Raw genomic sequence first — 10,862 nt, forward strand, 5'->3', positions numbered from 1 at the left:
GAGCCAATCACCAGCTCCCAGGCGGCATAACCCATTGTCAGTTTTCACAATCCTTTGCAGCTCCAACAGAATTCATAAAGTTCAGGTTAGGCAGAATGGAGATTGCACATACTAATGTCTTTTATCACATCCTTTTGTGAGGGACACAAATTTTGGCATTCAAGGTCCCCTGTCCTTTTAGCTTCCTGTGCATGTGTCAGCATGCTGTTTGTCTGTTAGAGGATTGGTCCAGTGCTTGGTTTCATCACGGTAGGGAAAAAGTCAGAGAGAGGAGAGACCGAGAGAGATGAGAGGGGAAACAGAAAAGAAGGCCACAGTCTACCTGGAGTGCACACCCCTCAATACTTTTGAAAGTTTTCTTTATTCCATTTGTTTTCACTTTATTTGGCTTTATGTTATTCCTTTCCAATTCTGACTCCCCCCCCTCAGGCTACTTACCACCCACATGTCTGTCTGTCTTGTGTCTTCCTCAGTCCCCTGTCTCTGCTTTGTCTCGGCCTTGTCTTTTTGTTTGCTGTTTGTAAGCTACTTACTTACTGGTTACTCTTCCTTCCATCTTCTTCTCTTAATTGTACTCACCTCTTTCCCACTTTTGCATTATTTTTAAAAGTTGTATTCTTGCCTCTTTCTCATCCCCCTCTCCTTTTTTTTTGTTTCCTCTGTTCCCTTCTCATTTCCCCTCCCCTCCTCATCTCTTCTTCCTTCATGTCTTGTCATTCCTCTCCTCTCATCCTTTATATATTTACTACCCCTCTATCTCCCCCATTCAGCTGTATGATTTGGGCTCCCCAGCCGACTCGCAGTCCAGCTCTCCGGGCTGTCTGGCCACAGACAGCAGCTGTGTCAATATGGGTTATCCGTCCTGTGGCCACCGGGGCCACTGTCATGGTGAGTGGGGCTCCTTCAGGTGCCAGTGTGTGCCGGGATTCACAGGACCTCAGTGTGAAGAAGGTAAGCCATGCTTTTATGGACTTATGTGTTAAACAAATGCACATTCTGTAAACTCTGTGGTAGATTCTACCATCAACAACAAAAGCATCCATGTGTCCTGGAAAGATTATATGCTCTACGTCTAAACACTTGCAACAAAATCTATGTGGAATTACAACAAGTAAAACTAGAGTATATTTGGTAGAAGCAGAGCTCAGATATTTCATAACCGGTGAATGAATTTGGAGCACTAAAGCAAAATGTACTGTAAGTAGCATTTAGGTTTTTGTCAGAAAATATGTGCAAAGCTATTTGTTTTTAGCTATTAGCCACTAATAAAATTACTGTGCAGTAGATAAAATAGATGGGTTTTCACCTGAAACAGCTTCTAAACATTGTACTAAAAATGGCTACATTTATGAATATGAATTTAATATTTACTATTTCTAATATCCTAATACCTTGTTAGAGTAAGGCACCAGATAGAGTGCTATCACACTGTTGATGTATTGGTCAATCAGAATAATTCGTCTCACTGGTAATTTTGGAGTTCTCAGGACAATACTATCTTTGTCTATACAGTAGATTTGAGACTTTGAGTGAGACTGTGGTTTTCATGAGACATCGGTTTGCCTGGGTGCACTTATTGTATCTTTTAGCAGGGTTCACGTGACCAGGGAAGGAGAAGTGCTGGGTTCGAAGCCTTTCTGGGCCAGAGTAGAGTTCTGTGGAGGTCCAAAGTTCCAGAATGCCATTCAAGGCTGCAAACTCAGAAGGGGTTCCTTATCTTAGGAGTATGATCTGCCTGTCTTTTATGAGTGGTTGGCTTTCAATCTGCGGCGGGATCTGTGTCCAGGGCAACGGCTTCACCAGAGTCCTTCTGTCATTGTGCATTTGATGCTGTCTTGAGGAAAATCATGTCTAAATTAAACTGATCCTCACAGGATCATTCTGATAGCGTCTTCAGAGCTTAACGAGCAATTTAGCTTAAGTAAACTTGGCTTTCAATTTTGCTACCAAAAGTTTTCTTTGTCTACAAACTTTGGCTGAAACTACTCAAATATTGGTGCACTTTACTTCAGGTCAAATTCCTGCCAGGTTACAAGAAAGATTCATAATTAAAAATAAATAAATAAAAATTAAAAAACACTTCTTGTGGCGATGTGAGCATAAGATCTAGAAAAATGAATTATAGACAAAACACAAAAACAAGCATAAGAGAGACAGATGAGACACACACTGGAGGGAGGTTCAACTGTCATGACAATGAGTTCCTGATTGGCTCTTTTGGGAGCACACTGTAGAATATTTCACACCCCCATCTCTGGGTGCATGAGAGAATCGTTGGAGTTTGTTTTATGAATTAACTATTTGGTCTTAAGATCATTTTATATGGTTCATAACTCATACTTTCCACAATGGCACACAGATTTGAAATACACATTTCATATGATCAATGTGGGGACATCACAATTCAGCTACAGTCTAAGACAACAGTTTCAACATTAAACAAGCACAAGAGAATTTTATATTCTGTGGCGAGAAAGGAAGGTTAACTTTTGAATAAAAGAAAGCACAATTGTTATTAGCACACATTCATAACAATAGAGAAATCAAAACAATTTCCTGAACTAATGTTTTTATACTATTTGATTTGTTGGGCCTGACACCAGGGTCAGTTACTTATATTATCACACACTGCTTTTCTGAGCTTTTCTAACATCCTTTCATTCAATCATAACATTCTTTTTTTGAAGGCGGGATATGCTCTATTTATAAATTCATGCATACACAGGTGAAGTACTTGCCTTTCCCTTAGGAGACCCTTCATTACTGCTGTGTAATTGTTGCATGCAGGCCCTTGGCAGCATCTATTGTAAGGATTCTTATGGCCTGAAGAAAGCAGCTCCTTGTGAGCTTCTGTGTGTTGGCCTTATGGCTGTGGAGGCGTGTGCCTGACTGCACCAGTTGGAAGAGACAGTTGCTGGAGATATTTAATGAGCCCCATCACGGTGATACTGCACTGCCTGTTGTATACATCCTCCAGAATCAGGAGTACATCTCTAGTGATGCTTTCTGTTGACTGCAGCACTTTCTGCCAGGCTTTACAGTTGTGTAAATGCTCCTTGATAGGGCTCTCTCAAATATAATGTAGAATATGCATGGTGTCAGTTCAGTATTTAGTCAGCAACAAACAAAATTCATCTTTCATGTTTTCTGTTTTTTCATTCTTACTGATGATTGCTATGTTCAATGATTACTATTTAGTTTCATCTGTGGACATTGTCAAGCCTCCAAAAACCAACAGGAGGCAAACTTTTAATGAATAATTAAATGAGCAAATTAATGAATAAACTCAGGAATGTGAATGAAACATGGTCCATATTCAGGAGATGATTCATATCTTTGAAGAAGCAAGACAATCTGGAGTCAGTGACCAAGTATGGGCACATGGATGATTTTGGCAACCCAAGAAAACGTAGTGTGTATTTTTTCAAGTGAGTTTCAGACAGCGTTTATATGAATTAACCAGATTACATTCGTGAGCCCTTGAAAACAGAGCCAGGCTGCAATCTGGCAAGTCAGAGCAAAAGTAAAGTAAAAAGAAATGCCTTGCTTTATGGCCTGTTCCCATTAGGGGTTAAAATGCAGATCATGAACCACAATGGCTACATTCACATTACAGGTCTCAATGCTCAACCCTGATCTGTTTGTGTTGATGATTCATCTTTGTAAGTGACATGTATCTGGCTCTGTTATGAACACAAAACTGCCAACAAGGCACAGATTTACAGTAGCTATAATGTGAGCCACAGTAGTACAAAAATAACAATGCCATTTGTGCATTAAATTGGACAATTTTCTCAAAAACTCCTCAGTTCCATGTTCCTTTCTGTTTGGCTTGATCAGAAACTGGTCCAACAAATCTGAAACATCCCTGTCTCTCCAATGACCCCCATCAAATTCTGATCTGACCATTTTTAGAGTGGCCACATAGGTTATGGTAACATTGCATGAAGAAGCAATGCAAATCAAATTTTTGCCTCCAACTGACTGTTCAGATTTTTTCACAGAAGTGTGAACAAACCAAATCAGAATTTTTTTTTTTTTTCCAAATCAGATCTGGGCCAATTGCATATACAGTGAGGAACAGAAGTATTTGAACACCCTGCGATTTTGCAAGTTCTCCCACTTAGAAATCATGGAGGGGTCTGAAATTCACATTGTAAGTGCATTCCCACTCTGAGAGACAGAATTAAAAAAAAAATTCAGGAAATCACACTGTATGATTTTTAAAGAATTTATTTGTCTTGCACTGCTGAACATAAGTATTTGAACACCTGAGAAAATCAGTGTTAATATTTGGTACAGAAACCTTTATTTGCAATTACAGAGGTCAAACGTTTCCTGTAGTTCTTGACCAGGTTTCTACACTGTGCAACAGGTATTTTGGCCCACTCCTCCACACAGATCTCCTCTAGATCTGTCAGGTTTCGGGGCTGTCGCTGAGCAATGTGGAGTTTAAGCTCCTTCCAAAGATGTTCTATTGGATTGAGGTCTGGAGACTGGCTAGGCCACTCCTTCGCAGAAAAGCACCCCCACAGCATGATGTTTCCACCCCCATGCTTCACAGTAGGGTTGGTGTTCTTGGGATGCATCTCATCCTTCTTTTTCCTCCAAACACGACGAGTGAAGTTTAGACCAAAAAGTTCTACTTTGGTCTCATCTGACCACATGACTTTCTCCCATGCCTCCTCTGGATCATCTAGATGGTCTTTGGCAAACTTCAGACGGGCCTGGACATGTGATGACTTGAGCAGGGGAACCTTCTGTGCAATGCATGATTTGAAACCATGACGGCGTAGTGTTCTACCGACAGTGACCTTTGAAACTGTGGTCCCAGCTCTCTTCATGTCATTGACCAGCTCCTCCCTTGTAGTTCTGGGCTGATTCCTCACCTTTCTTATCATCAGTGATACCCCACGAGGTGAGATCTTGCATGGCGCCCCAGTCCGAGGGAGATTGACAGTCGTCTTTAGCCTCTTCCATTTTCTAACAATTGCTCCAACAGTTGATCTGTTTTCACCAAGCTGCTTGGCAATTGCCCCGTAGCCCTTTCCAGCCTTGTGGAGGTCCACACTTTTGTCTCTGGTGTCTTTTGACAGCTCTTTGGTCTTGCCCATGGTAGTAGTTGGCGTCTGACTGACTGTGGGGTGGACATGTGTCTTTAAAGAGCTCAGACAGGTGCTACTAATTTAGATTAATGAGTGGAGTAGAGGTGGACTTTTTCAAGGCACAGTAACAGGTCTTTGAGAGCCAGAATTCTTGCTATTTCTCAGGTGTTCAAATACTTATGTTCAGCAGTGCAAGACAAATAAATTCTTTAAAAATCATACAATGTGATTTCCTGAATTTTTTTTTTTAATTCTGTCTCTCAGAGTGGGAATGCACCTACAATGTGAATTTCAGACCCCTCCATGATTTCTAAGTGGGAGAACTTGCAAAATCGCAGGGTGTTCAAATACTTCTGTTCCTCACTGTATGGCCAAATGATTCAGATCTCTGACTGTGTGACAGCTCTCAAAGCAGTCAGATCAAAATTTGTTGGATTTTTTTTAACATCTCACTCCTCTGTGCGTATTGCCTGTCATCATCATTCATTGTTAGTCCTCACAGGCTGGTAAAATAAACATCGCAGAGAGCAACAACAGTGACAGTGGTCAGTGGAGAAACAGGCTGATTTGGTTTGCTCACACTTGTGAGAAAAGGTCAGATCTGAGTCATTTGGAGCGAAAACAGTTGGATTTGGGCCACTTCAACATGTAATGTGAATGTAGCCTCATTGCAACTCCCTGTCCCTCACATCCTCTTATTTCTGTACTTTCTATTATAAAGTCATAAAAATTCCCCAAAGGCCTGTACTGTAGTAATATTTCAATCCCCAATGGTATAGTATATCCGATCTATGGCACATAGTTGTCATTCAGGCCATAAACAACAGTAAAAAAAAAAAAAAAAAAAATCAAGTGGCTGTGTTAGTGGAGGTGTGTTGTATAGGGTACTGGAGAGATGATGAAATATGATCCAGGGAGTCTGTTTGGAATAATGTAGCCATGAGTTTGAAGCGTATCAGATACCACACACTGCACAGTGGTTTATAGTCATATGAGTAAGGATTTTACTGCTCTGAAAAGTTATCACAGTAGTAACTGTTTTTTCCTTTCACTGTGACAATCACAAAGTAAACAGCCAGAATATGCTATAATAATGTGCTGTTTCTATATCTGCATATACTGTACTGTATGCAGTTTTGCTTTAGTGAAATATATTCTGTTCAGTGGCGGTAAGAAAACAGCTTAGAAAGAGAATATCCTTATATTTTTTATGCCTCCACCTTGACAATAACTGCAGCCAGAGGCATTATGTTTTCAGGTTGTCTGCTCGTCCGTACAGCCCGTTCTTGTAAAGGCAATTTCACAGGAACACCTGGAGGGAACTGCTTTAAATTTGGCACAAGTGTCCATTTGGACTAAAGGATGAACTGATTAGACTTTGGTGGTCAAAGGTCACTGTGACCTGGCGTTCATCTCATTCTTGTGATTATGATATCACAGAAACACCTTGAGGGAATTTTTTTCAACTTTGGCCCAAGTGTACACTTGGACTCAAGGATGAACTGAGATTTTCATGGTCAAAGGTCAAAGTTTAGTGACCTCACATCTGTCTGTTCCCATGAATTTGACTCGCTGGCGGAGGCATACAACTGTGAAGCAGTAATTCTAGTTTCTTATGTTGCAGTTTCTTCAAAAAGTAAACTAGGGATTTAAGAAGTATGCCTACCTCACCAAACTCCTCTGTACTGAACAACCTAGAACAAGCTTAGATTATTAGTGCAAAGCTGATCATATGATTTTACAGTGGGTACGGAAAGTATTCAGACCCCCTTAAACTTTTCACTCTTTGTTATATTGCAGCCATATGCTAAAATCATTTAAGTTCATTTTTTTCCTCATTAATGTACACACAGCACCCCATATTGACAGAAAAACACAGAATGTTTGACATTTTTGCAGATTTATTAAAAAAGAAAAACTGAAATATCACATGGTCATAAGTATTCAGACCCTTTGCTCAGTATTTAGTAGAAGCACCCTTTTGAGCTAATACAGCCATGAGTCTTTTTGGGAATGATGCAACAAGTTTTTCACACCTGCATTTGGGGATCCTCTGCCATTCCTCCTTGCAGATCCTCTCCAGTGCTGTCAGGTTGGATGGTAAACGTTGGTCGTCATGTTTAACATGTCATTTTGCTTCAGTGGCATTTTGGTCTGTTTCACCCAGATAGATGAGTCGGTGTGAAAATGTGGGAAAGATGGTCAAAAATGTGATTTAATGTGCTTCTCTTAAAAGCAGTTGTAGGTTTGGTGGTTGAATAAAAATGGGAAGGAGAAAGCTGTGTGACCACACAAAGCAGTTTTGAGTTTTGAGATTCAGTAAATTTGCCACTTCCCCTTTTTTTAACTGTCTTCTTTTTTATGTGGTGTCAAATCTGTGAAAAAGAAAACATTTGTTTGTACATGACCCGGTTGTACTTTTCCTCAGATGCCTGGTAATATCTAACATCTTCAGAATGAATCTAAATGGTAAATCATAATAATGTGGTTTATGATGACATATGAGTGCACTTTTCAAAGTACTCTACATCAGGATATTTCATTCTGACTGACAAGATGTACTTAACATGTACTTACCAAACAAACAAAAACACTATCTTTATAATAATGACCCTCATCAGTCAAATTAAATATTCTTCATATTTTATATTAGAAAACCAGACAGGAAAATGTTGTTTTTACTGCGCCAACCAAACCAGTGCTTTCAGATGAAGACTTTTAAAGTGTAGGTGAAAACTAAAAATCGACAGTATGAATCTTTCATCACAGGAACTCACAGGAATTGCACATTAAATAGTTTATTATTGAAAGAAAAGTGGATGAATAAATCAATTATAAAACAAACACAAGTGAGAATACATGGAGGACTGCAGACTTAATCTAAACGATATCCGGGACTCACCGCTCAGCAGGGAGGGATTTCATTGAACCATCTCAGGGATGATCAGAAGAAATGGACAGCACCTAAGTTAAATATATGAGTGTCACAGCAAAGGGTCTGAATACTTATGACCATGTGATATTTCAGTTTTTCTTTTTTAATAAATCTGCAAAAATGTCAAACATTCTGTGTTTCTCTGTCAATATGGGGTGCTGTGTGTACATTAATGAGGAAAAAAAATGAACTTAAATGATTTTAGCATATGGCTGCAATATAACAAAGAGTGAAAAATTTAAGGGGGTCTGAATACTTTCTGTACCCACTGTATATCTACAAATCCCAGATAAACAGCTCTGTGACCTTGACAAATGCAGTTAACAATGACACACAAGTTTCAGTGTTGAGAAGAAGATATGGCTGTTCATGTGCACATTCCTGGAAGAAACTAAAAATGTGACTTGACATTGGCTTCAAGCAGGATCCCATGAACCACTTAGTATGGAAGCAAAAGATGGAAAAAATTAAGTTGAGATGAAAGAATGGTTGGGAAACAATTTAGATGTGTTTGGTTTAGTCTCACTGGTATGCATACAATTCACTTCAGGGTCTAAAAGGAATCATGCATAACCCAAGCTAAACCACACACACATACTGTATTCTATCCACCAGCATATGGGAGGAATGTTGTGACTGTGAAACTGACTTAGTTGAAGTCACTTCCCTCTGAAGTAATGCCTCTTCTAAATGGATAAAATGTGATGTGTTGTATTTAAACTTTAATTCTCAATCACAGCACTGTCTGACTGATGTGTGTCTTTGTGTGTACCAACACTAGAGGTTCCAGAGTATTCCTTTGATGGGCACAGTCACGTGCACTACCAGTTAGCTTCCCCACTGCAAGCTCGGAGGACATGGGTTCAAGTCCTGGTGCGAACCCGCAAACACAGCAGCACCATCCTTAGTCTCATCTCAAAGGAGCAGAGTGAATACCTACGACTAGAGGTACAGTGAGTGAGTGTGCGTGGGGGTAGACCATGTGAAAGCTTGTCTCTGCATTTTAAACAGTAACAACAGCTGGTTGTACACATGAAACAAGCAACTGAAAACAATGATACCTGAACAAATTGCAGATATTCTCTCCAGATGCTCTTGTCAAAGTTTGTAAAAACAATATGGTTTTTCACAAGATACATGTCTTGTCCAAATGGCCCTTTAAAACACAGATAGTAAAGCAGAGACACATGGCATTTATGAGAATCAATTTTATGTCTGCTGAAGTTGAAGTGAGAGTTGAATTCTTCTCACTTTCTGTGTAAGGAAATCTAACCCAAAATGATAGTGTTATCACAGTATTTTATATATTTGTAATTTTTTCTGAAAAGGCTGTAGACTGTATACAGTGGCGTGAAAAAGTGTTTGACCCCTTACTGATTTCTTATCTTTTTGCATGTTTGTCACACTGTAATGTTTCAGATCATCAAACAAATTTAAATATTAGTCAAAGATAACACAAGTAAACACATCATGCAGTTTTTAAATGAAGGTTTTTATTATTAAGGGAAAACAAAATCCAAAACTACAAAACCCTGTGTGAATAAGTGTTTGCCCCCTAAACCTAATAACTGGTTGGGCCACCCTTAGCAGCAACAACTGCAATCAAGCGTTTTCGATAACTTGCCATGAGTCTGCCACAGCGCTGTGGAGGAATTTTGGCCCACTCATCTTGGCAGAATGGTTGTAAGTCAGCCACATTGGAGGGTTTTCGGGCATGAACCGCCTTTTTAAGGTCATGCCACAGCATCTCAATTGGATTCAGGTCAGGACTTTGACTAGGCCACTCCAAAGTCTTCATTTTGTTTTTCTTCAGCCATTCAGAAGTGGACTTGCTGGTGTGCTTTGGATCATTGTCCTGCTGCAGAACCCAAGTTCGCTTCAGCTTGAGGTCACAAACGGATGGCCGGACATTCTCCTTCAGGATATTTTGGTACACAGCAGAATTCATGGTTCCACTTATCACAGCATGTCTTCCAGGGCCTGAAGCAGCAAAACAGCCCCAGACCATCACACAACCACCACCATATTTTACTGTTGGTATGATGTTCTTTTTCTGAAATGCGGTGTTACTTTTACACCACACATAATGGGACACACACCTTCCAAAAAGTTCAACTTTTGTCTCGTCTGTCCACAGAGTATTATCCCAAAAGTCTTGGGGATCATCAAGATGTTTTCTGGCAAAACTGAGACGGCCCTTTATGTTCTTTTGGCTCAGCAGTGGTTTTCGTCTTGGAACTCTGCCATGCAAACCATTTTTGCCCAGTCTCTTTCTTATGGTGGAGTCATGAACACTCACCTTAACTGAGGCAAGTGAGGCCTGCAGTTCTTTGGATGTTGTTGTGGGGTCTTTTGTGACCTCTTGGATGAGTTGTCGCTGCGCTCTTGGGGTAATTTGGGTCGGCCGGCCACTCCTGGGAAGGTTCTCCACTGTTCCATGTTTTCGCCATTTGTGGATAATGGCTCTCACTGTGGTTCGCTGCAGTCCCAAAGCTTTAGAAATGGCTTTATAACCTTTTCCAAACTATATACATTTTTTTGAAACAGCATAAGAATCAACCCTCCAACTGGATATTTCCCACAGCAGTGCCTAACTGACATCTTGAATGCCAGCAATGGGCAACATGCTGCAAAGCTGTTAATACTGTAGACATTTTTCCACATAGCATTGGTTATGAATCATTAAGATGTTCAGCAAGCTAGCTAGGCTAACTACAGTGGTTTCCAATATGTGTGACTACTACTTTTTAGTATGTTATTTCAACACCTGTTGGCAGTTGCTTTGCACTCAGTGGTGCGCTCATTTCACAGTATAAAAACAA

General features: G+C 40.1%; 1 protein-coding gene across 1 annotated transcript in view; it reads left to right on the forward strand.

Annotated features, from left to right (window-relative positions):
- LOC109963402 (neural-cadherin) overlaps positions 1–10,862 on the forward strand; it is a 439,917-nt gene that overhangs the window by 360,022 nt on the left and 69,033 nt on the right. Inside the window, exons 31-32 of the mRNA XM_020605911.1 lie at positions 771–951; positions 8,822–8,988. Of these exons, the coding sequence (XP_020461567.1) occupies positions 771–951; positions 8,822–8,988 (348 nt within the window). The remainder of the gene's footprint in view (positions 1–770; positions 952–8,821; positions 8,989–10,862) is intronic.

The sequence above is a fragment of the Monopterus albus genome, unplaced genomic scaffold (genome assembly GCF_001952655.1).
Source record: "Monopterus albus unplaced genomic scaffold, M_albus_1.0 scaffold73.1, whole genome shotgun sequence".
Taxonomy (NCBI): domain Eukaryota; kingdom Metazoa; phylum Chordata; class Actinopteri; order Synbranchiformes; family Synbranchidae; genus Monopterus; species Monopterus albus.